This window comes from Oncorhynchus kisutch, linkage group LG18 (assembly GCF_002021735.2).
Source record: "Oncorhynchus kisutch isolate 150728-3 linkage group LG18, Okis_V2, whole genome shotgun sequence".
Classification (NCBI taxonomy): Eukaryota; Metazoa; Chordata; class Actinopteri; order Salmoniformes; family Salmonidae; genus Oncorhynchus; species Oncorhynchus kisutch.
The window spans coordinates 67,797,467-67,823,931 of record NC_034191.2 but is presented as its reverse complement, the minus strand read 5'-3'; the positions used below and the strand labels follow the sequence as shown (position 1 = coordinate 67,823,931).

At 43.4% G+C, this 26,465-nt stretch overlaps 1 protein-coding gene across 1 annotated transcript in view; it reads left to right on the top strand.

The window, feature by feature from the left end:
• Positions 1-26,465, top strand: part of mllt10 (MLLT10 histone lysine methyltransferase DOT1L cofactor) — a 66,752-nt gene that overhangs the window by 11,146 nt on the left and 29,141 nt on the right. The window contains 7 exon segments of the mRNA XM_031796553.1: positions 5,765-5,874; positions 5,981-6,084; positions 9,384-9,477; positions 14,554-14,646; positions 19,422-19,517; positions 20,367-20,694; positions 21,810-22,487. Of these exon segments, the coding sequence (XP_031652413.1) occupies positions 5,765-5,874; positions 5,981-6,084; positions 9,384-9,477; positions 14,554-14,646; positions 19,422-19,517; positions 20,367-20,694; positions 21,810-22,487 (1,503 nt within the window).

Below are 26,465 nucleotides of genomic sequence, written 5' to 3'. Positions count from 1 at the left end.
ATAATCCCACCTCAGTGTCCGATTACAAAAAGGCTTTACGACGAAAGCACACCAAACGATTATGTTAGGTCTGCACCAAGTCACAGAAAAACACAGGCATTTTCCCAGCCAAACAGAGGAGTCACAAAAAGCAGAAATATAAATAATCACTAACCTTTGATCTTCATCAGATGACACTCATAGAACTTCATGTTACACAATACATGTATGTTTTGTTTGATAAAGTTCATATTTATATCCAAAAATCTCAGTTTACATTGGCGCGTTACGTTCAGTAATGTTTTGCTTCCAAAACATCCGGTGATTTTGCAGAGAGCAACATCAATTTACAGAAATACTCATCATAAATGTTGATGAAAATACAAGTGTTATGCATGGAACTTTAGATACACTTATCCTTAATGCAACCTCTGTCAGATTTCAAAAAAACTTTCCTAAAAAAGCACACCATGCAATAATCTGAGTACAGCGCTCAGACACAAAAACAAGCCATACAGATACCCGCCATGTTGTGGAGTCAACAGAAGTCAGAAATAGCATTATAAATATTCACTTACCTTTGATCTTCATCAGAATGCACTCCCAGGAATCCCAGTTCCACAAATGTTTGATTTGTTCGATAAAGTCCATCATTTATGTCCAAATACCTCCTTTTTGTTTGTGTGTTTAGTACACAATCCAAACTCACGAGGTGCGGGCAAGTCCAGGCGAACGTTCAGACGAAAAGTCATATTACAGTTTGTAGAAACATGTCAAACGAAGTATAGGATCAATCTTTAGGATGTTTTTATCATAAATATTCAATAATTTTTCAACTGGAGAATTCCTTTGTCTGTAGAAATGTGATGGAACGCAGCTAACTCTCACGTGAGCGCGCGTGATCTGCTCATGTCACTCTGGCAGAGCCCTGACTCAATCAGCTCTCATTCCACCCTCCTTCACAGTAGAAGCATCAAACAAGGTTATAAAGACTGTTGACATCTAGTGGAAGCCTTAGGAAGTGCAATATGACCCCATAGACACTGTATATTTGATAGGCAATGACTTGGAAATACTACAGACCTCAGATTTTCCACTTCCTGGTTGGATTTTTCTCTCAGGTTTTTGCCTGCCATATGAGTTATGTTATACTCACAGACATCATTCAAACAGTTTTAGAAACCTCAGAGTATTTTCTATCCGAATATAATAGTTATATGCATATATTAGCACCTGGGCCTGAGTAGCAGGCAGTTTACTCTGGGCACCTTATTCATCCAAGCTACTCAATACTGTCCCCAGCCATAAGAAGTTAATCGACATCCACGTCTTCGGCGCCCGGGGAGAACGGGACCACCGAGTTTAGAACCACATAAAAATTGTCTGTCCTCTGTTGCAACACTCACTACCGAGTTCAAAACTACCTCTGGAAGCAACGTCATTACAAGAACTGTTTGTCAGGAGCTTCATGAAATGTACACCATCTGGAAGTCCGATGGACGAATCTGGGTTCGGGAGATGCCAGGAGAATGCTACCTGCTCCAATGCGTAGTGCCAACTAATGTTTGGTATAGGAGGAATGATGGTCTGGGGCTGTTTTTCATGGTTCGGGCTAGGCCCCCTAGTTCCAGTGACGAGAAATCTTAATGCTACAGCATACAATGACATTCTACACAATCCTCTGCTTCCAACTTTGTGGCAACAGTTTGGGGGAAGGCCCCCCCTGTTTCCGCATGACAATGCCCCATGTGCACAAAGCGAGGTCATACAGAAATGGTTTGTCAAGATCGGTGTGGAGGAACTTGACTGGCCTGACCTCAACCCCATCAAACACCTTTGGGATGAATTGGAACGCTGACTGCGAGCCAGGCCTAACCGCCCAACCTCACTATTGTTGTTGGGGCTGAAAGGAAGCAAGTCCCCACAGCAATGTTTCAAAATCTAGTGGAAAGCCTTCCCAGAGAAGTGGAGGTTGCTATAGCAGCATAGGGGGACCAACTCCGTATGAATGCCCATGATTTTGGAAAGATATGTTGGACGAGCAGGTGTCCACATTATTTCTTGCAAAACACATTTAGCTCTCTCATCTATACAGCAAGTAACTGCTTTATATGGTCAGTAAATAATCATGTCATTTTAGATATGTGAACATACCTATTCATTTGCCATGTAGCTAGCTAGGCAAACACTATCATTTAGCTTGCTTCATCAGAGATTAGGCTTTTAGAAAGACCTTGTGCTGGTAAAGTTGTCAGTCATACTACTGTCTTCACCACTATAGATCAAATTGTATTTGTCACATGCCCCCATGTCAGTTTTACGAGGGTATGTTTGGCAGCATGAGTGAAGGAGGCTTTATTGCGAAATAGGAAGCCACTTCTAGATTTTTTTTATTTATTGGAGATGCTTATTACAGTCTAGCCAGACACCTAGGTATTTATAATTGTCCACGTATTCTAAGTCAGAACCGTCCATATTAGTGATGCTAGGCGGGTGGGTGCAGGTAGCGATCAGTTGAAGAGCATGTATTTAGTTTTATTAGCATTTAAGAGCAGTTGGAGGCCTCGGAAGGAGCGTTGTATGGCATTGAAGCTCGTTTGGAGGTTTGTTAACACAGTGTCCAAAGAAGGGCCAGATATATACAGAATGGTGTCGTCTGTGTAGAGCTGGATCAGAGAATCACCCGCAGCAAGAGCGACATTATTGATTTATACAGAGAAATGAGTTGGCCCAAGAATTGAACCCTGTAGCACCCCCATAGAGACTGCCAGAGGTCCAGACAGCAGGCCCTCCAATTTGACACACTGAACTCTATCAGAGAAGTAGTTGGTGAACCAGGTGAGGCAGCCATTCGAGAAACTAAGGCTGTTGTGTCTGCCGATAAGAATGCGGTGATTGACAGAGTTGAAAGTCGATGAAGACGGCTGCACAGTACTGTTTTTTTATCGATGGTGGTTATGATATCGTTTAGGACCTTGAGCGTGGCTGAGGTGCACCTGTGACCAGCTCGGAAACCAGATTGTATAGCGGAGAAGGTACGGTGGGATTCGAGATTGTCGGTGATCTGTTTGTTCACTTGGCTTTCAAAGACTTTAGAAAGGCAGGGCAGGATGGATATACAGTGGGGAGAACAAGTATTTGATACACTGCTGATTTTGCAGGATTTCCTACTTACAAAGAATGTAGAGGTCTGTCATTTTTATCATAGGTACACTTCAACTGTGAGAGACGGAATCTAAAACAAAAATCTAGAAAATCACATTGTATGATTTTTAAGTAATTAATTTGCATTTTATTGCATGACATAAGTATTTGATACATCAGAAAAGCAGAACTTAATATTTGGTACAGAAACCTTTGTTTGCAATTACAGAGATCATGCATTTCCTGTAGTTCTTGACCAGGTTTGCACACACTGCAGCAGGGATTTTGGACCACTCCTCCATACAGACCTTCTCCAGATCCTTCAATACGGACTTTCAGCTCCCTCCAAATATTTTCTATTGGGTTCAGGTCTGGAGACTGGCTAGGCCACTCCAGGACCTTGAGATGATTCTTACGGAGCCTCTCCTTAGTTGCCCTGGCTGTGTGTTTCGGGTCGTTTTCATGCTGGAAGACCCAGCCACGACCCATCTTCAATGCTCGTACTGAGGGAAGGAGGTTGTTGGCCAAGATCTCGCGATACATGGCCCCATCCATCCTCCCCTCAATACGGTGCAGTCTTCCTGTCCCCTTTGCAGAAAAGCATCCCCAAAGAATGATGTTTCCACCTCCATGCTTCACGGTTGGGATGGTATTCTTGGGGTTGTACTCATCCTTCTTCTTCCTCCAAACACGGCGAGTGGAGTTTAGACCAAAAAGCTCTATTTTTGTCTCATCAGACCACATGACCTTCTCCCATTCCTCCTCTGGATCATCCAGATGATCATTGGCAAACTTCAGACGGGCCTGGACATGCGCTGGCTTGAGCAGGGCGGCGTAGTGTGTTACTAATGGTTTTCTTTGAGACTGTGGTCCCAACTCTCCTCAGGTCATTGACCAGGTCCCGCCGTGTAGTTCTGGGCTGATCCTCACCTTCCTCATGATCATTGATGCCCCACGAGGTGAGATATTGTATCGTGTATCGTGAGATTTTGAGTGAAAACCTCCTTCCATCAGCAAGGGCATTGAAGATGAAACATGGCTGGGTCTTTCAGCATGACAATGATCCCAAACACACCGCCCGGGCAACGAAGGAGTGGCTTCGTAAGAAACATTTCAAGGCCCTGGAGTGGCCTAGCCAGTCTCCAGATCTCAACCCCATAGAAAATCTTTGGAGGGAGTTGAAAGTCTGTGTTGCCCAGCAACAGCCCCAAAACATCACAACTCTAGAGGAGATATGCATGGAGGAATGGGCCAAAATACCAGCAACAGTGTGTGAAAACCTTGTGAAACGTTTGACCTCTGTCATTGCAAACAAAGGTTATATAACAAAATATTGAGATAAACTTGTGTTATTGACCAAATACTTATTTTCCACCATAATTTGCAAATAAATTCATTAAAAATCCTACAATGTGATTTTCTGGATGTTTCTTCTCATTTTGTCTGTCATAGTTGAAGTGTACCTATGATGAAAATTACAGGCCTCTCATCTTTTTAAATGGGAGAACTTGCACAATTGGTGGCTGACTAAATACTTTTTTGCCCCACTGTATGTCATGCAATAAAATGCAAATTAATTACTTAATCATACAATGTGATTTTCTGGATTTTTGTTTTAGATTTCGTCTCTCGCAGTTGAAGTGTACCTATGATAAGAATTACAGACCTCTACATGCTTTGTAAGTAGGAAAACCTGCAAAATCGGCAGTGTATCAAATATTGTTCTCCCCACTGTAGGTCTGTAACAGTTTGGGTCTAGAGTGTCTCCCCCTTTGAAGAGGGGGATGACCGTGGTCGCTTTCCAGTCTTTAGGAATCTGACGATACAAAAGATGGGTTGAACAGGCTAGTAATAAGGGTTGCGACAATGGCGGCGGATAATTTTAGGAAGAGAGGGTCCAGATTGTCTAGCCCAGCTGATTTGTAGGGATCCAGATTCTGCAGCTCTTTCAGGACTTCATCTGTCTGGATTTGGGTGAAGGAGAAGCAGGGGGGGGCTTGGGCCAGTTGCTGCAGGGGGTGCAGAGCTGTTGACCGGGTTTGGGGTAGCCAGGTGGAAAGCGTGGCCAGTCGTAGAGAAATGTTTATTGAAATTCTCTATTGTGGATTTATCGGTGGTGACAGTGTTTCCTAGCCTCAGTGCAATGGGCAGCTGAGAGGAGGTGGTCTTATTCTCCATGAACTTTAGTGTCCCAAAACCTTTTGGAATTAGTGCTGTAGGATGCAAATTTCTGTTTGTGTGTATGGAGACTGTATGGTTTTATGGCCCTGTTTTATAGTCCTCTGCCAGATTCTTGGAGGGACTTCAAAACAACATCCCCTTTTACACCCTCTTTCTCCTCCATCTCTTCTCCTCCCCCTCTCATCCCCGTGTCCGCCCCGGCTAGGTCAAAGGCAGGGCAGGGGTTCAACTGTAAGTTGAATCTTATTGTTGTTCCTGGAATAGAGAGAAAACGGAGGGAGGGAGATACTATTCACCACCATCTGACTTGTCATTCAACTGGCCCACTGCCCATTCCTGCTCAAGTTCGTCAGCTACCTTTCCCACTAACACGATTTGAAATGGAAAGGGATTTATGTGGGTGTGTGTTTGAATACGTAATAGTGTGTGGGCTGATGTTTGTTCTCTGTGTGTTTTATAGGTTGGGCCCATGTGGTGTGTGCCCTCTACATCCCAGAAGTGGAGTTTGCTAATGTCTCCACCATGGAACCTATCGTACTGCAGTCTGTACCCCACGATCGCTACAACAAGGTACACATACTTCACTCTGTCTGTTTGTGTCCCTACATTTCTGTGTGTGACTGTTTTTTCCTCTGTGTGTGTGTGTGTGTGTGTGTGTGTGTGTGTGTGTGTGTAGAAGTGTTATATCTGTGAGGACCAGGGCAGAGAGAGTAAAGCTGCCACCGGAGCCTGCATGACCTGTAACAAACATGGCTGCCGACAAGCCTTCCATGTCACATGGTGAGCCAGAGCCACATTCAAATACCTACATCTTCATTAACGCATGTTTACATTGTGAGCTTCATTCAAATACCTACAATTTGTATGTAATATACACTGACTGACTGTCACTGTACAAAACATTACAAACACCTTCCTGATATTGAGTCCCCTCCCCTTGCCCTCAGAGCAGCCTCAATTTGTTGAGGCGTGGACTCTAAGGTGTCGAAAGCGTTCCACAGGGATGCTGGCCCATGTTGACTCCAATGCTTCCTATAAGTTGGCTGGATGTCCGTTGGGTGGGGGATCATTCTTCATACACACAGGAAACTGTTGAGCGTGAAAAACCCAGCAGCATTGCAGTTCTTGATACACTCGAACTGGTCCGCCTGGAATCTACTATCATACCCCGTTCCAAGGCACAATCTTTTGTTTTGCCCATTCATCTTCTGAATGGCACATATACTCAATCCATGTCTGAATTGTCTCAAGGCTTATAAATCCTTCTTTCACCTGTCTCCATCCCTTCATCTACATCTAGTGGACAAATTCCATCAATGAGGGATCATAGCTTTCACCTGGATTCACATGGTCATTCTGTCATAGAAAGAGCAGGACCTCCTAATTATTATTTTTTTGTACCTTTATTTATCCAGATTTTTTTATTTGTTTTATTTCACCTTTATTTAACCAGGTAGGCAAGTTGAGAACAAGTTCTCCTTTACAATTGCGACCTGGCCAAGATAAAGCAAAGCAGTTCGACACATACAACGACACAGAGTTACACATGGAGTAAAAACAAACATACAGTCAATAATATAGTATAAACAAGTCTATATACGATGTGAGCAAATGAGGTGAGATAAGGGAGGTAACGGCAAAAAAAGGCCATGGTGGCAAACTAAATACAATATAGCAAGTAAAACAATGGAATGGTAGATTTGCAGTGGAAGAATGTGCAAAGTAGAAATAAAAAATAATGGGGTGCAAAGGAGCAAAATAAATAAATAAAATAAATACAGTAGGGAAAGAGGTAGTTGTTTGGGCTAAATTATAGGTGGGCTATGTACAGGTGCAGTAATCTGTGAGCTGCTCAGACAGCTGGTGCTTAAAGCTAGTGAGGGAGATAAGTGTTTCCAGTTTCAGAAATGTTTGTAGTTCGTTCCAGTCATTGGCAGCAGAGAACTGGAAGGAGAGGCGGCCAAAGAAAGAATTGGTTTTGGGGGTGACTAGAGAGATATACCTGCTGGAGCATGTGCTACAGGTGGGTGATGCTATGGTGACCAGCGAGCTGAGATAAGTGGGGACTTTACCTAGCAGGGTCTTGTAGATGACATGGAGCCAGTGGGTTTGGCGACGAGTATGAAGCGAGGACCAGCCAACGAGAGCTTACAGGTCGCAATGGTGGGTAGTATATGGGGCTTTGGTGTCAAAACGGATGGCACTGTGATAGACTGCATCCAATTTGTTGAGTAGGGTATTGGAGGCTATTTTGTAAATGACATCGCCGAAGTTGAGGATTGGTAGGATGGTCAGTTTTACAAGGGTATGTTTGGCAGCATGAGTGAAGGATGCTTTGTTGCGAAATAGGAAGCCAATTCTAGATTTAACTTTGGATTGGAGATGTTGGATGTGGGCCTGGAAGGAGAGTTTACAGTCTAACCAGACACCTAGGTATTTGTAGTTGTCCAGTTATTCTAAGTCAGAGCTGTCCAGAGTAGTGATGTTGGACAGGCAGGCAGGTGTAGGCAGCGATCGGTTGAAGAGCATGCATTTAATTTTACTTGTATTTAAGAGCAATTGGAGGCCACAGAAGGAGAGTTGTATGGCATTGAAGCTTGCCTTCAGGGTTGTAAACACAGTGTCCAAAGAAGGGCCGGAAGTATACAGAATGGTGTCGTCTGCGTAGAGGTGGATCAGAGACTCACCAGCAGCAAGAGCGACATCATGGATGAAGAGAGTCAGTCCATGAATTGAACCCTGTGGCACCCCCATAGACACTGCCAGAGGTCTGGACAACAGACTCTCCAATTTGACACACTGAACTCTGTCAGAGAAGTAGTTGGTGTACCAGGTGAGGCAATCGTTTTTTAGAAACCAAGGCTGTCGAGTCTGCCGATGTGGTGATTGACAGAGTCGAAAGCCTTGGCCAGATCAATGAATACGGCTGCACAGTAATGTTTCTTATCGATGGCGGTTAAGATATCGTTTAGGACCTTGAGCGTGGCTGAGGTGCACCCATGACCAGCTCGGCAGCCAGATTGCATAGCAGAGAGGGTATGGTGAGATTCGAAATGGTCGGTAATTTGTTTGTTGACTTGGCTTTCGAAGACCTTAGAAAGGCAGGGTAGGATTAGATATAGGTCTGTAGCAGTTTGGATCAAGAGTGCCCCCCCCTTTGAAGAGGGGGATGACCGCAGCTGCTTTCCAATCTTTGGGAATCTCAGACGATACGAAAGAGAGGTTGAACAGGCTAGTAATAGGGGTGGCAACAATTTCGGGAGATCATTTTTAGAAAGAAAGGGTCCAGATTGTCTAGCCCGGCTGATTTGTAGGGGTCCAGATTTTGCAGCTCTTTCAGAACATCAGCTGACTGGATTTGGGAGAAGGAGAAATGGGGAAGGCTTGGGCGAGTTGCTGTGGGGGGTGCAGTGCTGTTGACCGGGTAGGGGTAGCCAGGTGGAAAGCATGGCCAGCCGTAGAAAAATGCTTATTGAAATTCTCAATTATAGTGGATTTATCAGTGGTGACAGTGTTTCCTATCTTCAGTGCAGTGGGTAGCTGGGAGGAGGTGTTCTTATTCTCCATGGACTTTACAGTGTCCCAGAACTTTTTTGAGTTAGTGTTGCATGAAAAAATTTCTGCTTGAAAAAGCTAGCCTTGGCTTTTCTAACTGCCTGTGTATAATGGTTTCTAGCTGGGGGCTGTTCGATGCTAATGCAGAACGCCATATGATTAGGATTAGATTAGTCTCATTGAGATAAAATCTATTTTTCAAGAGAGACCTGGTTCAACCATGACAGCAGCGGAGGGGACAATGTTTTGAGACCAATATCAGACATTCTGTCACAACTTCCAGACATATACACCATAAAAGAACACGTTTTGACGTAGACACGCCAACATTTCAATTGCAGAAACACATACAGACGTCATGGATAAATCAATCATATGTACAGCTGCATCAAGTCCTAATGACAATCACATTCCTCCTAATGTTTTGTACACTCAGCGTATATAATATTTTGTCTCTTATGTCTTTTCCTTTCACTTTTCTCTCTATCCCCTTCTCTCTCTTGATACATATTCTCTCTCCTCAGTGCCCAGTTTGCTGGGTTGTTGTGTGAGGAGCAAGGGTCGGACGCAGACAACGTCAAATACTGTGGCTACTGCAAGTACCACTACAGTAAACTGGTAAGATCTCTCTCTGTATTCTGTCATACTTTTCTAACGTTCTTACTGTGCTGGGGGAAGAAGAGTGGTCTTATCTCAAAAACTTGGAATCTAGTTTTTCTTCCCAACCCTCTGTCTGTCAGAACAAAAACTGTAAGCTTTTTGAAGGCCTGCACTTCCTCTACACACACTGGCACTCCACGCCATGGACACACACACACTGGCACTCCACGCCATGGTCACACACACACTGGCACTCCACGCCATGGTCACACACACACTGGCACTCCACGCCATGAACATACACACACTGGCACTCCACGCCATGGACACACACACATACACACTGGCACTCTACGCCATGGACACACACACACTGGCACTCCACGCCATGGACACACACACACTGGCACTCTACGCCATGGACACACACACATTGTCACTCTACGACATGGACACACACACTGGGAAATACCTTTCCTTTCTTAAATGACTTGACATTCTTCTCTGCCAATTACAACTGCTGAAATTGGAGCCATCCGTTCGTCTCTACCTCTAGCCCCTTTCTCTCTCCCTCCAACCATCAACCCATTCCCTCTCTCCTTTTTTACCCCTCTCCTCTCTTTCCCCTTCTCCAGCACTTCTCTCTCCCCCACCCCTCTCTCCCCTCCAGCCCCACTGTCTCCCTTGCCCATCAACCCCCATCTAATCAGCATTGCCTCCCAGGCCTTTTGTCCCCTCCACCCCCCTGCTCTTTGTGTGCTAAGCCCATGCTGGGTTAGAATTTGGGGGCTGGGAGAGGGTGAGGGGTACTGGGGTTAGGGTTACAAGTGGGCAAAGAGATGCTTTCCAATTCACATCAGTACACACCATTCCACACAGACATCGTATAAATGCTTTCACTTACACACACTTTCTCCCTCTCTCTTTACCTCTTTCACTCACTCAGAGCTTTTTGGAGCTAGAGCCCCTGCTGTGTTGCAGATTTTGTGCTCCTCCCCTACATCCGTCAGGGGGGAAAATACACACACACACACACTTTCCCCCCCTGGGTTATTAAACAACTAATTGACCGACGTCGGTTCAATTACTCGAATTCCATTCCATTTTTTGGGGCGGGTGAGCTCAACGCACAATTCTGTATTGAGAAATCAAATCAAGAACTATGTGGGATCCTGGGCTGAAGAGTTGTATTTTTCATTAGGCAAATATTCTACCTAGTTCAGAGGAGAAACATGGTAATTAACTACAATGACAATAATCCATTGCACCTGTTCTTTCCCGGCTTGGACAGAGACGCATAGCCTACACACAGACCACATGGGAGAGGAATAAACACAACGACAAGAGGGATAGAGGTAGTTCTGCTCGATTGATAGTTGTAGTAGTTGGTAATAAGCAGTCTTGAAAGTATGCCTTATTTACTTTGAAGAACTGGTAAAATGATTTTGTCACACAGCTCTTCAGCTTACTTAGACAGCTACTAGTTATAGCCAGTTAGCTGCTTGCCTAGCTAAATTGGTCAAAGACCATACCATATGGGGAGCACAGAGATAATGTTAGATGGTTGGTTGTCTGGCTGCTACTGCCTGAGGAGAGATGAGACGATGCATTTAATAACCTCTTAGAGCTACCCCCCTACTTTTTTCAATTTCCGCTTGAAGACATACCCAAATCTAACTGACTGTAGCTCAGGCACAGAACCAAGGATATAGGAAAAACTCCCTAGAAAGGCCAAAACCTAGGAAGAAACCTAGAGAGGAACCAGGCTATGAGGGGTGGCCAGTCCTCTTCTGACTGTGCCGGGTGGAGATTATAACAGAACATGGCCGAGATTTTCAAACGTTCATAGATGACCAGCAGGGTCAAATAATAATAATCACAGTAGTTGTAGAGGATGCAACAGGACAGCACCTCAAGAGTAAATATGAACAGTTTAGGGTTCCATAGCCGCAGGCAGAACAGTTGAAACTGGAACAGCAGCAAGGCCAGGTGGACTGGGGACAGCAAGGAGTCATCATGCCAGGTAGTCCTGACGCATGGTCCTAGTGATTAGGTCCTCCTCCCGAGAGAGAAAGAGAGAATTAGAGAGAGCATACTTAAATTCACACAGGACACCTGATAAGACAGAAGAAGTACTCCAGATATAACAAACTGACCCCCCGACACAAACTACTGCAGCATAAATACTGGAGGCTGAGACAGGAGGGGTCAGGAGACACTGTGGCCCCATCCGATGATACCCCCCGGACAGGGCCAAACAGGAAGGATATAACCCCACCCACTTTGCCAAAGCTCTACACAATATTGTGCTGCTGATGCCAGGTGCCATAGCAGTCTCTTTCTGCTGTAAAGTGAGTATCAACAGATATAAGTACAGGGAACATAAGATTGAATATATTATTATAGACCAGCTAGATCTGTCTCTTTTTATATTATGACATTTCAGCTAGATCTACTGTCTCTATTATATTATGACAGACCAGCTAGATCTACTGTCTCTATTATATTATGACATTTCAGCTAGATCTACTGTCTCTATTATATTATGACAGACCAGCTAGATCTACTGTCTTTATTATATTACAACAGACCAGCTGTATCTACTGTCTCTATTTCACTTTGGCCACTGTTGTGGGCCTGCCCTCCCCTCAACAGCCTCAAATAGGCTATTTCATGTGGGTTGTGGTGGGGCGGCAGACACACGCATCTCACATTTCATTTGCATTACATTTTTATATATTGCTTCTAAAATTAAAAAAAATCACAAATAATATTTTATATTATTAATTTCAAACAAGGGCATTAGCATGAGAAGAACTTACCAGTCCAAAACATGTCCTCTTCGTTCAAAAAATATTCCTCCACTTGGGAATCACTAAATGAATCGTCCTACAACAATCTCTGTCTCACTTTTCCGATCAATTTCTTCTACAATTGTGTGTACACCTGTATATCTAGACTTCGATTTAGCTTTCCCTGACTTAGTCACCATAGTAATTGATATATAAACAGCTGAATCTGCGCGTTTACCAAACAATGCTGTGCGTAATATGCGTAGCTCCTTCCAGTATAATACTTCAATAGCGAATGACTCTCTTTACGCTGGAGTTTACTACATGGGTTGGTCTTCCAACACATAACCATTGCATATTGCCGTTTACCTCAGCTTTTTGGCTATCTACCCAGCTAGATTTCAAGACTATCAGTGGTCATTGGGTTAAAATACAGTCAATCAACGAAACAGTGGTCATATCATTGGTGCACAGTGATGTCATTACTTGTTGTCTTCAAATCGGTTTCTTTCAGTCAATATGTCCCGCGAAATGGCCCATCAGGTTTGGTTGGCCCATCAGGTTTGGTTGTGTTACAAACAAACCAGTTGATTGCATTGAAACCAAACATGACGAGAAAGGTCACGTTTTGTGTGGGTATTTACCCTCGAATGTGTCGTCGAAAATGGAATGAGACGGAATTCACAACACAAGCGGTTCACAAAATGTTTTGTGTTAGGCTATAAAAACTGATTTTTATCAAACAAACAATCATTCATTGTGTAACAATGAGCATTAGGATTGCAAACAGATGAAGATCGGCAAAGGTAAACAATTTATTTTAATGCAGTTTGTTATTTTGTTAGCCTGTGCTGGTTGAAATGTATAATTTTTTTATGGGGCTCTATCCTCAGATAATCGCATCGTATTCTTTCGCAGTAAATCCTTTTTTAAATCTGACAACGCAGTTGGATTAGCAAGATTCTAGGCTTTCGATACACGTGAGACACTTGTATTTTCATGAATGTTTAATATGACTATTTATGTAGCGATCACCATATGTTGTGGAATTTCAGCCCGCTACCGGGTTCCGTGCACAGAGAGGTTAAGGAATGAAAAATAATAGTCATCAATAAAAGCTAAGTAATATACACAACTGAAATATTTATTATTACATAGTAATTTCCTCTTTTTCTATTGATGTCTACCCAATGTGGACCAGATGGAGACAATGGAATGTTTTGTCAATTGAATGTTGACCATTTTTTGCTTTGGAATTTCCATTAAAAAGCTCAAATCATTTTAATGTCATTATTTCATAATGCATTTAATGTATAAAAAAACAACTACACTAAATCGAAAACCTCAATTAATTTTTTAATAACTGAACCGGAACCAAAAAGCAATAATTGCTCAGCACACACACACACACACACACACACACACACACACACACACACACACACACACACACACACACACACACACACACACACACACACACACACACACAAATAAATGCTTGTAGTTCTATTGAACCTGTGGAATGGCTTTGTATGGCCTGATGTAATTAGGCTGGTACAGCATAGAGGAGATGAGAAACGCATGAGGAATAAAGGACAGACTTAACACACTGCCCGCTTAACCCGGAAGCCAGCGCACCAATGTGTCGGAGGAAACACTGTTAAGCTGGCGACCGAAGTCAGCGCGTATGCGCCAGGCCCCCACAAGGAGTCGCTAGAGCGCGATGGGACATGGACATCCCAGCCGGCCAAACCCTCCCCTAACCCAGAAAACGCTGGGCCAATTGTGCGCCGCCTCATGGGTCTCCCGGTAGCGACACAGCCCGGGATCGAACCCGTATCTGTAGTGACTCCTTCAGCACTGCGATGCCGTGCCTTAGACAGCTGCGCCACTCGGGCGGCTTGATTAATGTTTTCTTACAGTAGACAAGAATGGGTCTAGCTCAACGTTTGTTTTCATTGGATAGATTGGTGGTAAATCTAGTCATCTTGAAATAGTCTGTTGCTGGTAAATTGCGTCTGAGGTAGAACAGGGGAAGGGTCCCTGTTCTATGGTATAGAACGAGGTGCATTTATTTGACTGTCATGAAATGGTGATTTGGAGCAGTCGTTTTTTGATTGTGCATCAGTCTTTGTTAATATTAAACCCTATATTTAGCTTTTATTTATTTATTAATTTGGTCTTTATTTTACATAGGTCTTCTGTCCGTCTACTTTTTAGTAATAAAAAAAAATAGCTTTCATGTATTTATATAGCTTGGGTCTACTCTAGTAACGTGAAGTTCCTCTCTACCTTTTAGCGAAGGAGCAGGGCCCGAGGTAGTAGGGCTCAGAGCCTTAGTGACTCTTCCTCTCAGTGTTCGGATAAACTCCTTGACCACCAAGACGACAAGGTAAGGTGGCCCCAACATCTAGTATCTCTATTTCTACGTGACTGTGACGGACACAGCAACCATACGCCCTCTCTGAACACACACACACACACACACACACACACACACACACACACACACACATTGTAGATGGAGGGAACTACACACAGCACAGAGACACAGCTAAGGATAGAAATGCCCTAGCTAATTTAGTTGGCTTGAGTGAGTTTATGTCTTAGGTCAGGGATGTCAAACATTTAGGGGTTCACAGCGAAGCTAAAATACATTCTCATGAACACTGGGACCAAATGACACCAGTAGGTAGGCCCATGGTACATGTCTTAACTTAGTTTGAGAAAAGCTAAGTGATTGGTCAGAAGATGGCAAAAAAGTAGTAAAGGTATGTGTCCATTTAAACCACTGTAAATCCACTCCATAGTGCCCTTTCAACTTGAAACTTGTCATAGATATCATGGACGTCCCTAAAATGAATCACACAGATTTGGTATTGATATCTTTAAAAAACTAACTATTAACAACTCATTGTTTGAATATGTAACGCTATTGCTCAAAATTATCTGCGATCATCTTCTCCTCATGAACCATACGTCAGACTCTACATCAGTCTTTAATGTTTTAGATCTTTTTTTAAATTATGCATTCAAATATACCTAACAGATGCACATTAGGACATATGCTAGCTAAAAATACTCTAAAGATATTCTTCTCATGAACCATTTTGGAGCGGCAAGTAGCCTAGTGGTTAAATTAAAAAACATAAGTCAGGTTGACTCCAGATTTGGTATATCGAAAAACTATCATGTAGTAACCAAAAAAGTGGTCAAGAAATTAGCGGCAGCGTAGCCTTGTGGTTAGAGCGTTGGACTAGTAACTGGAAGGTTGCGAGTTCAAACCCCCGAGCTGACACGGTACAAATCTGTCGTTCTGCCCCTGAACAGGCAGTTAACCCACTGTTCCCAGGCCGTCATTGAAAATAAGAATGTGTTCTTAACTGACTTGCCTGGTTAAATAAAGGTAAAAAATAAAAAAATATTTGAGATTCTTCAAAGTAGCAACATGACTTGATGACTGCTTTGTACACTCTTGGCATTCTGTCAATCAGCTTCATGAGCTAGTCACCTGGATTGCATTTCAATTAACAGGTATTCCTTGTTAATTTGTGGAATTTCTTTCCTTAATGCATTTGAGCCAATCAGTTGTGTTGTGACAAGGTAGGGGTGGTAAAATACCAAATCCATATTATGGCAAGAACACCTCAAATAAGCAAAGAGAAGCGACAGTCCATCATTACTTTAAGACATGAAGGTCAGTGAATCCAGAAAATCTCAAGAACTTTGAAAGTTTCTTCAAGTGCAGTCGCAAAAACCATCAAGCAATATGATGGAACTGGCTCTCATGAGGACCACCACAGGAATGGAAAACCCATAGTTACCTCTACTGCAGAGGATAAGTTCATTAGTTACCAGCCTCAGAAATAAATGCTTCTCAGAGTTCAAGTAACAGACACTTCTCAACATCAACTGTTCAGAGGAGACTGCGTGAATCAGACCTTCATGGTCGAATACGGCAAAGAAACCACTACTAAAGGACACTAATTTTGAAGAGACTTGCTTGGGCCAAGAAACACAAACAATGGACATTAGACCGGTGGAAATCTGTTCTTTGGTCTGAGGAGTCCAAATTTGAGATTTTTGGTTCCAACCTCCGTGTCTTTGTGTTGTTCCCACTGTAAAGCAGGGAGGAGGAGGTGTAATTATGTGGGGGTGCCTTTCTGGTGGCAGTCTAATTTATTTAGAATTCAATGCACACTTACCCCACATGGCTACCACAGCATTCTGCAGCGATATGCCATCCCATCTGGTTTGGGCTTAGTGGGACTATCATTTATTTTTCAGTAGGAGTATGACTCAAAACACACCCCGGGCTGTGGAATGGCTATTTGATGGAGTGCTGCATCAGATGACCTGGTTTCCACAATCACCTGACCTCAACCCAATTAAGGTGGTTTGGGATGAGTTGGACCGCAGAGTGAAGGAAAAGCAGCCAACGAGTGCTCAGCAAATGTGGGAACTCCTTCAAGTCTTTTGGAAAAGCATTCCAGGTGAAGCTGGTTGAGAGAATGTCAAGAGTGTGCAAAGCTGTCATCAAGTCAGTTGCTATTTGTAGAATCTAAGATATAAAATATATTTTAATTGAACACCTTTTTGGTTACTACATGATTCCATATGTGTTATTTCATAGTTTTGATGTCTTCACTATTATTCTACAATGTAGAAAATGGTACAAATAAAGAAAACCCTTGAATGAGTAGGTGTGTTCTTTCTTTTGATGTGTGTGTGTGTGTGTGTGGGGTGGTGTGTTCAGTGTATTTATTTATTTTTCCCCCCCAGAGAAAAACGATCTCGTTAAACATTGAAATGACAAAAACCAATTTGAAACTGTGTAGAAGTTATAATGGACCTACAATTATAGTCTCCTCTGTCCAACTTGCTAACAGTGATCGAAGCAAAAGCTAGACAGTCAGGGAGCATCAAACATTACAAAGCGATGAATAGAGCACATTTTGTTGTCATATAAACGGTAAAGAAATATATATATATATAATGTACGTGCGGCCCTCTGGGGAAAAATGTGTTTGACACCCTTGTCCTAGGTCCTTAGAATGATCGTGAGACACCAGGGATCTCGGTCTCAAACCAACACTTTATAAACCAGTCAGAGTTAATCAGTCACGGTCCTGTTTGTGACATACACTCATCCGACTATGCCACTACTGTGTGAGAGAGAGCGTATGGTTTTCTGTCCAGCGTTATCGATTCTCAATTCTGGCAATGGGCCTGTTCTAATACCTTACACATGCATCCTTCCTTCCTTAGTTACCACTGATCTTACATGACATTGTAGGTGTAATCACCTATCCAACCATATTAGATCAGTGATTAGGAAGGAAAAAAGGAAAGTGCATGGTTAAAGGTAGACCCAGGCATATGACATCTTTGTTTACGGTATGGGGAGTTCCTGCTTCCAACAATAAACATTTAAACTGCAGAGAATGCCTCTGTTGGGTATCACATCAAGTGAGGGAGGGCCCGAAATGATCCTCGGACGATAAGAATTTAGTTGTTAATGGCTATAAGCAGGATGTTGCTCCCACTATCTTTGATGTCATGTTTCTGAGCTCACCTTTTTAAGGTGTATGAACAGGACCATGGTCTCTGGCCATGTATCCTCTTCTTTTATGACATTAGGGGAAGTCACCCACTCCATCAGTCTGTTTCCCTCACCCGATTGACCCACTCCTTGTTGCTTCACCTCATTGTGTTTTTCTGATTGGATAATGTGGCTGTAGTCCATTGCCTGCTTTTTTTGTATTTCAGTTGTAGGTCATTTTTTGTTGTTGTATTTTTTTCGACTGCAAAAGCCAATTTGATTTTCGGAACTTTTTTTTTGAGATCTTGAGTTTTTAGCTAACATTGTCACGATACCATGTGAGTGCCTTGAGCATTCTCCTGTATTACATTGTCAGTCAACTGGAATATGACTCATGCGTGAACCTGTAACTCAGTTTTTGTGGGATGATACTTTTAATGAAGCATTGAGGATGGTGTGTGTGCGTGTGAAAAAAAGCAGAGTTAACACATTCGTCTTGTTCCCTTCCTTGCCCTGGCTTTTGTCACACAGCCTGATTTGCATTAGGAAGAGGACCCATCCCCCTCCCTCCTACCCCCTACACATTCCAGGGTCAGGGGTCAGAAGGCTCAGATCTGTGTGTGTGTGTGCGCATGCGCGCGCCTACCTATTTCCAAACCCTGCAGCCAAATAACAAGGGACTAAAAGTCTCTCCTTCCGCAGGCCGCTCATACAGTCTGTAAGAAACACATACACACCGGCTGGTCAGAGGGCCTGCAGGAAACTGCCCAAGGGAATTCCTGCCAGGCTGGGGTGGATTATTTACCCTGTTTTCCTATTCCCTCCCTCCCTTTTTTCTCTGTGTCTCCAGCTCTGATAAGGAGGGAGTCTCTCCAAGTGTGCAAAGCGAAAAAGTGGATGTGTGTGTGTTTGGACATTTGACCCTCTCGCCTAACTCTGTCCATCAACACCTACCACTGGAATGTTAATGAGAAACAACAAGGGAATCCCCGGGAACCTACCCTGTTAAAAACACACACACGTATAGTTAGCTACAATGACCTACCAGCCTTGACACACCCTGGGAGCTACAGGGAAGAAAAAGACAGGAGGACAACAGAGGGATTGAGGTAGAGAGAGGGTTGGTGGAGAGAAAAGGGGAAAGATAGAGGGATGCTGGGGCCAGGGTCGATGGTTGTCATGGTGCTGTCTGTCGGTAGCATGTTAAGTCTCATGTTGTCTCACAGGATCACTGCATATTTTCACACCTGCCAGTGGTGTGGCCCTGTGGGGTGAGAGGAGTGAGGGTGTGTGTAGCTAAGGGTGTAAATTGAGTTCTAAGGTGTTTAGACCGTGGATCTGGTTGGGTAGAATCTCTCACCAAGAAGACCGAAAAGCCCGTGTCTGTAGATTTTAATCTCCTTTTTCTGTCTTAAACACTTTTCTTATATTCGTTTCAGTATAACTATCCTTTCACCTCAGATTGGGGCTGTGAATTGAAGATCAGTTTTCTCTTTCGCTCTCATTTTCTCTTTCAGAAGCCGTGCCAAAGGTTTGGGACCAGAACAACCCAGACACTCATCTGTCGAATCCTCCGCTTTCTTGTCCTTCCATAACGATCATCCATTCCTTCCCTCTCTCCTCAGAAACACAAAGAGAGGGAGAGACACAAACCCAAACACAAGAAGACTCTAGAGCTCTCCCCTTCCCTCGCTTCAACTCTCATGCTTGCCTCAGACAAGGTGAGCTCACTCCTCCTCTCCTCCCTCCTCCCTCCCTCCTTTCTTTCTTTCTTTCTTTCTTTCTTTTTCTTTCTTTTTCTTTCTTTCTTTCTTTTTCTTTTTTCTTTCTTTTTCTTTCTTTCTTTCTTTCTTTCTTTCTTTTTCTTTCTTTCTTTCTTTCTTTCTTTCTTTCTTTCTTTCTTTCTTTCTTTCTTTCTTTCTTTCTTTCTTTCTTTCTTTCTTTCTTTCTTTCTTTCTTTCTTTCTTTCTTTCTTTCTTTCTTTCTTTCTTTCTTTCTTTCTTTCTTTCTTTCTTTCTTTCTTTCTTTCTTTCTTTCTTTCTTTCTTTCTTTCTTTCTTTCTTTCTTTCTTTCTTTCTTTCTTTCTTTCTTTCTTTCTTTCTTTCTTTCTTTCTTTCTTTCTTTCTTTCTTTCTTTCTTTCTTTCTTTCTTTCTTTCTTTCTTTCTTTCTTTCTTTCTTTCTTTCTTTCTTTCTTTCTTTCTTTCTTTCTTTCTTTCTTTCTTTCTTTCTTTCTTTCTTTCTTTCTTTCTTTCTTTCTTTCTTTCTTTCTTTCTTTCTTTCTTTCTTTCTTTCTTTCTTTCTTTCTTTCTTTCTTTCTTTCTTTCTTTCTTTCTTTCTTTCTTTCTTTCTTTCTTTCTTTCTTTCTTTCTTTCTTTCTTTCTTTCTTTCTTTCTTTCTTTCTTTCTTTCTTTCTTTCTTTCTTTCTTTCTTTCTTTCTTTTCTTTCTCCGTCTCACTGTGGGTTTAATGTCAAATGAACATTGACTAGCTCTGTTAGGCATTATGCAGGACTGACCTCTCATACTCTCCTTTCCTCCTGTCCTGTCCTCCTCTCCTCATCCCTCTCTCAGAGTTACAACAGTAGCAGCAGCAGTGGTGGGGTAGTCTCCGCTATGCCTGCCGCCTCTCAAAAGCGATTGGATGACAGCGCAGCCCGTTTCACCACCGCCAACTTCCAGGAAGTGCCGGTGCACTCCGGTGGTTTAAAGGACAGCCCCCCCACAGGGTCAGAAGGCAAACCGGGGTCGGAGGTCAAACAGGGCAAGAAGGGCATTAGCCAAGGGATTGGTGTTCAGCGCGGACGCAAGTCCCTCACACCTGGAAAGCCCCTCCCCTCTGCTGTGGTCACTACGGCAACCTCCTCCACTGCCTCCTCCTCCACTGGAACCTTTCATCAAGGTGAGATTGATGCGCTGTTTACGTCCACGTGTTTGTGGCGTGCCTGTGTCTGACAGTTGTTAGATGTTGTCCAGAGTGCCAGAGGTAGTTAGCGTATGGCCAAGATAAGTCTCCCTGGCTAGACCCTGGCTGCTGTAATTTGTGTGCTCCGCCACGCACACACACTAAAGTGCTCAGATGCCATGAGTGTCCCTTGAACCCGGCCCCCTGTGGCAGCGCGTGTCAGCCTCGAGGGGTCAAGTCTGGAGTTCTGACGTGTTGTAAGTGGCATCTAGTGGGGAAACAGTGTCATAGTCCAGGAGACTGAGGGAAAGAAAGCAAATAAATATTGTGTGTGTGACCACCTTTCCATCCACAGTTTTTATGTGAGTAAAGTCATACTCTATCAAAAAAATAACTACAGCTGTGATGGATACAGGAATTTTCTGTCATTTTTTAAATGCAGACAGATAATTTGTTCAACATGTTGGGGGTAAAATAAATGTGAGAAATGACGGTGAAAACACCTTTATGCACAAATATTTATATAATAACCATCATATGGAAGTAAACTTTGAGTCATGCGACGATATGGCGTGTGGTCCTCCTCCTCCGACCCTGGAAAGCATATAGTTTATTAGGCTACAGATTTTTTTATTTTTATATTAACTTCACAGGGTGGTGAAAGTGCACGGTGTCAGTGATGCTCCTTTCTGATAGGGTCTTATTCTGGTAACATGATGATCCATGCTTGACTGCTGTTTGACCTGTAAATAGTCATCATGTACACTAGCCTACCCGCACTGTATCTGCAAACTGTTGTTAATTAGATCGCACGTGCCAGAGTAGGCACATTTGCTATTCAACTCAACAGTTTGCAATTTCAACTATTGGTAGAGTTGAAAATGCGATGCAAACACATAGAAAAGTTAAATGTTTATTCGGGACATGAAAACTTAAGCGAAAAATAACTCATCACACATTGATTCTGTTTGGAAACACCACTGGTGGGAAAATGTGCATATTTTCTGTATGCATATTTTAGAATATTCGCATGAAAATCTGTCACCAATTGGCTGGAAACCTAGCTTGGGTGTGTTTTAGTCTCCAAACAGCTTCTCCTCTCTCTCTCCCAGCTCTCCTGCTGTCCAATAAGACGTCTTCCACCTTGACTCCTCCCACATCTGACTTCCTGGGCTTCTCTGATCCGTTGCTACGCTCCGGTGGTGGGGACTCCTTTTCTTCGCCCTCATTCAGTCGTTGCCTAGTGAAGCCCAGTGAGGTCACGGCCTCGGAGGGCATGGCTTCGCTCAGCACCTTCGGATCAATGATGTCACTTCCTGGTGGCGTAGCTGGCGGTAAACTGTATGAGAACTCTCACAGCGAGCTGACGGGGAACGTTGCTTCCACAGCCGGCTACAAACGCCCCTCATCATCCTCCTCTTCCTCTGCTGGCTCCTCCTCTGGGCCAAGTATGGGGGAAGGAGGAGAAGAAGGGGTGAAGAAGAAGAGAGGAAACTGGAGGAACCGATACGGTCCCTGCTTCAGTGTCCCGGACGGCAAGGCTACAGACGGACCTGAACACCACACAGCACCGCTACCTCTCCCCTCCTCTTCCCTCTGCTCCACCTCATCCGTCTCGCCGTCCCCCTCCTCTACCAGCGCTCTGCCAGGCCGGCCCGGAGGAGAGAGAGTAGGAGAGAGAGGAGGTCTGCTGGGTGTTGGTGTTAGCGTTGGGATCCAGAAGTCTCCTTCCCTACTAAGGAACGGCAGTCTGCCGTGTCACGGAGTCACCTCTACTCCCTCTGGCACCGGTAGGACACACACACACTTACCTTACTGTCTTTCATTACTTATTCTATCAGTGTTTTGTGTCAGTGGCTGTGTAATGTTGTGGTGAAGACTGATAACTGTGGGCAAAATAGAGAGCTGCCTGAAGCAGCTGAGGAATGGAAAGGATGAGAGGAAATCACTGGAGAGTATTGAGCTTCAGCACTGGAGAGAAGGTGGGGTTAAAGGGGAGGGAGGGAACAGAAAAGCACATGAGAGGATAGATGGAAGGAGGAGAGGAGAGGAGGGTTGAACAGGCAATTAGTAGCTCTTGTATTAGACTCTGTTAGAGAGGAGGGTTAGAGTGCTATGAACCCTGCTGGACTACACTACTCGTGTGTGTGTGTGTGTGTGTGTGTGTGTGTGTGTGTGTGTGTGTGTGTGTGTGTGTGTGTGTGTGTGTGTGTGTGTGTGAAACAAACCAGCACACGCACACTGAAGTGCGTTTCATCTTGTGTTCTGTTGCTTGGCAACCGAGTCGATGCTTTGGAGTTCCCTTCTGCTGTAGGAAATGTCTCTTAGCGTCCTTCTCTCTTCTCTATCCCTCATAATCACCATATTTGTTCCCGTTATTCTCTCTCTCGCCTTTATTCTCTCTATTTCTACCATGTCCTCTTTCATTCCTCTTTACAGGTTATCTCTTTCCGTCTCTCCTGTTCTATAGGCTCTCTCCTGTTCTGTAGGCTCTCTCCTGTTTTGTAGATGCAGTGAAGATCTCAAACCAAACAATTTAAATCCACAGCAAAATTAGCCCACATTCAGGCTATTGTTTATTTGTGTATTTCACAGTATGTTATGGTAAAAATCGTAGTATAATGCTTGTATGGATTTCAACCCCAAAACATGTTCATGTCATCGTCACCAATCAACTTCATTACAGTTAGAAACTACTTTGACTACCACCACTGATTTCTGTATGCTAGTTATGGCACCAGCTTATACGAACGGGAGTTAGCGTTTAGCAGTCACTTCTAAACTTGAAAAGGAACGACTTCTAAATGTTATGCAGCGAAAATTGGCAACTATATCCAAGTCAGTCTTTAGTAACCACTTTTTGGGCCCATTACAATACATCAATCATGATGGATTTGATGATTATCCACTCTGTTAGATTTCAGACTGTCAGATTTGTTGAATGTGCACCAATCCGGTGTCGTCCTAACACCCACTGTCTGTGTTTCATTGACCTCTACCGGATCTATAGGTGCTTCTCCTGTTTTATAGGCTCTCTCGATGTTCTCCCTTCCTTACCTGTAGCTAAATGTGTGAGTTTTCGGCGCCAGACTAGTGACCGGGAATATTTAAATTTATTGGACATTTTGAGAAGTTTACTGGTCATCCATATGTATTGGGTGCGTAACCCATTAGGCCGTCCAGTGTCCACCAACGCACGAGGGATATTGGCCAAATGAGACACGTTTACGTGTCCTTAAAACTAATTACAAAAACACATCCTTGTTTAAATTTCTAGCATATGCAAAAATGTATAGCCTATTTTATTGGTTTTTACTTGCCTAAAACAATAGTTGTCCACTTCACGGTTCAGCTGCTATGAAATGTGAGCACTAAGTGCATCAGGGCGTTGCATGCATAGGCCTATTGGCTGAATTATATGAATATTTAGAATAAAAAATATATATAAAGAAAGAGAAGTTTAGGCCTGGCCCCAGAGAGAGAGCGTGAGAGATTGGAGATGTGCCGGTGGCATGCTACGACACCGACATGCATTTCTTTATACTTGTCACATAGGCTACTCTGTCTGCTATACAGATATAGGTGTACAGAAGGAGGCAAATTCATTCATTTTCAATTAGAATATTTTTTATAAAGATAAGCATTATATTGTTATAGGACTCTGGTAGGCCTAAAAACAATCTTCCTCACCTCAAGTTCAACTGTCGAAGTCATTTGAAGCACATGTGCCCACTGCCTTCATATCATAGGCCTGCAGTGTAATAGGCTAATAGCCACATCACACTAAGCCTTCACAAAAGGTTTTAAACTTTATTAGGGTTATGTCAAAAGTACACTACTTGACCAAAAGTATGTTCGTTGAACATCTCATTCCAAAATCATGGGTAATTCATATGGAGTTGCTCCCCCTTTGCTGCTATAACAGCCTCCACTCTTCTGGGAAGGCTTTCCACTAGATGTTGACACATTGCTGCGGAGACTTGCTTCCATTCAGCCACGAGCATTAGTGAAGTCGTGCACTGATGTTGGGCGATTAGGCCTGGCTTGCAGTAGGTGTTCCAAATCATTCCAATCGGTGTTCTATGAGGTTGAGGTCAGGGCTCTGTGCAGGCCAGTCAAGTTCTTCCACACCAATCTCGACAAACCAGTTCTGTATGGACCTCTGTGCATTGGGGCATTGTGATGCTGAAACAGGAAAGAGCCTTCCCCAATATGTTGCCACAAGGTTGGAAGCACAGAATTGTCTAGAATGTCATTGTATGCTGTAGCATAAAGATTTCCCTTCACAGGAACTAAGCCTGAACCATGAAAAACAGCCCCAGACCATTATTACTCCTCCACCAAATATTACAGTTGGCACTATGCATTCAGGCAGGTAGCCTTCTCCTGGAATCTGCCAAACCCAGATTCATCTGTCGGACTGCCAGATAGTGAAGCTTGATTTATCACTCCAGAGAACACGTTTCCACTGTTCCAGAGTCCAATAGCGGTGAGCTTTACACCACTCCAGCCGACGCTTAGCATTGCGCATGGTGATCTTAGGATTGTGTGTAGCTGGTCTGCCATGTAAACACATTTCACGAAGATCCCGACGAACAGTTCTTGTGCTGATGTTGCTTCCAGAGGCAGTTTGGAACTTGGTAGTGAGTGTTGCAACCGAGGACAGATGATTTTTACACACTTCAGCACTTGGCGGTCCTGTTCTGTGAGCTTTTGTGGCTTACCACTTTGCGGCTAAACTGTTGTTGCTCCAAGACGTTTCCACTACACAATAACAGCACTTAGTTGACCAGGGCAGCTCTAGCAAGGCAGAAATTTGACAAACTGACTTGTTGGAAAGTCACTGAGCTTTTCAGTAAGGTCATTCTACTGCCAATGTTTTTCTATGGAGATTTCATGGCTGTGTGCTTTATTTTATACCCCTGTCAGCAACGTGTGTGGCTTAAATAGTTGAATCAGTTCATTTGAAGAGGTGTCCACATACTTTTGTATATACTGTGAATTGGAAAAGTATTCAGACCCTTTCCCTTTTTCCACATTTTGTTACTTTTCAGCCTTGTTCTAAAATTATTATTATTATTTTTCCCTGATCAATCTGCACACAATACCCCATAATGACAAAGCGAAAACAGGTTTTTAGAAATGTTTGAAAATGTACTAAAAATAAAAAACAGAGACCTTATTTAGATTAGTATTCGGACTCTTTGAAGTTGAGCTTAGGTGCATCCTGTTTCCATTAATCATCCTTGATGTTTCTGCAACTTGATTGGAGTCCATCTGTGGTAAATTCAATTGATTGGACATGATTTGGAAAGGCACACAACTGTTTATATAAGGTCCCGCAGTTGACAGTGCATGTCAGATCAAAAACCAAGCCATGAGCTCGAATGAAGTTGTCTGTAGAGCTCTGAGACAGGATTGTGTTGAGGCACAGATCTGGGGGATGGTACCAAAACATTTTTGCAGCATTGCAGGTCCCCAAGAACACAGTGGTCTCCATCATTCTTAAATGGAAGAAGTTTGGAACAACCAATACTCTTCCTAGTACTGGCTGCATGGCCAAACTGAGCAATCGGGGAAGGGCCTTGGTAGGGGTTTGACCAAGAACCTGATGGTCACTCTGACAGAGGTCCAGAATTCCTCTGGAGGCTGAAAAGATTTGGCATGGACCCTCAGATCCTCAAAAAGTTCTACAGCTGCACAACTGAGAGCATCTTGACTGGCTGCATCACCACTTGTTATTGCAACTGCTTGGCATCCGACCACAA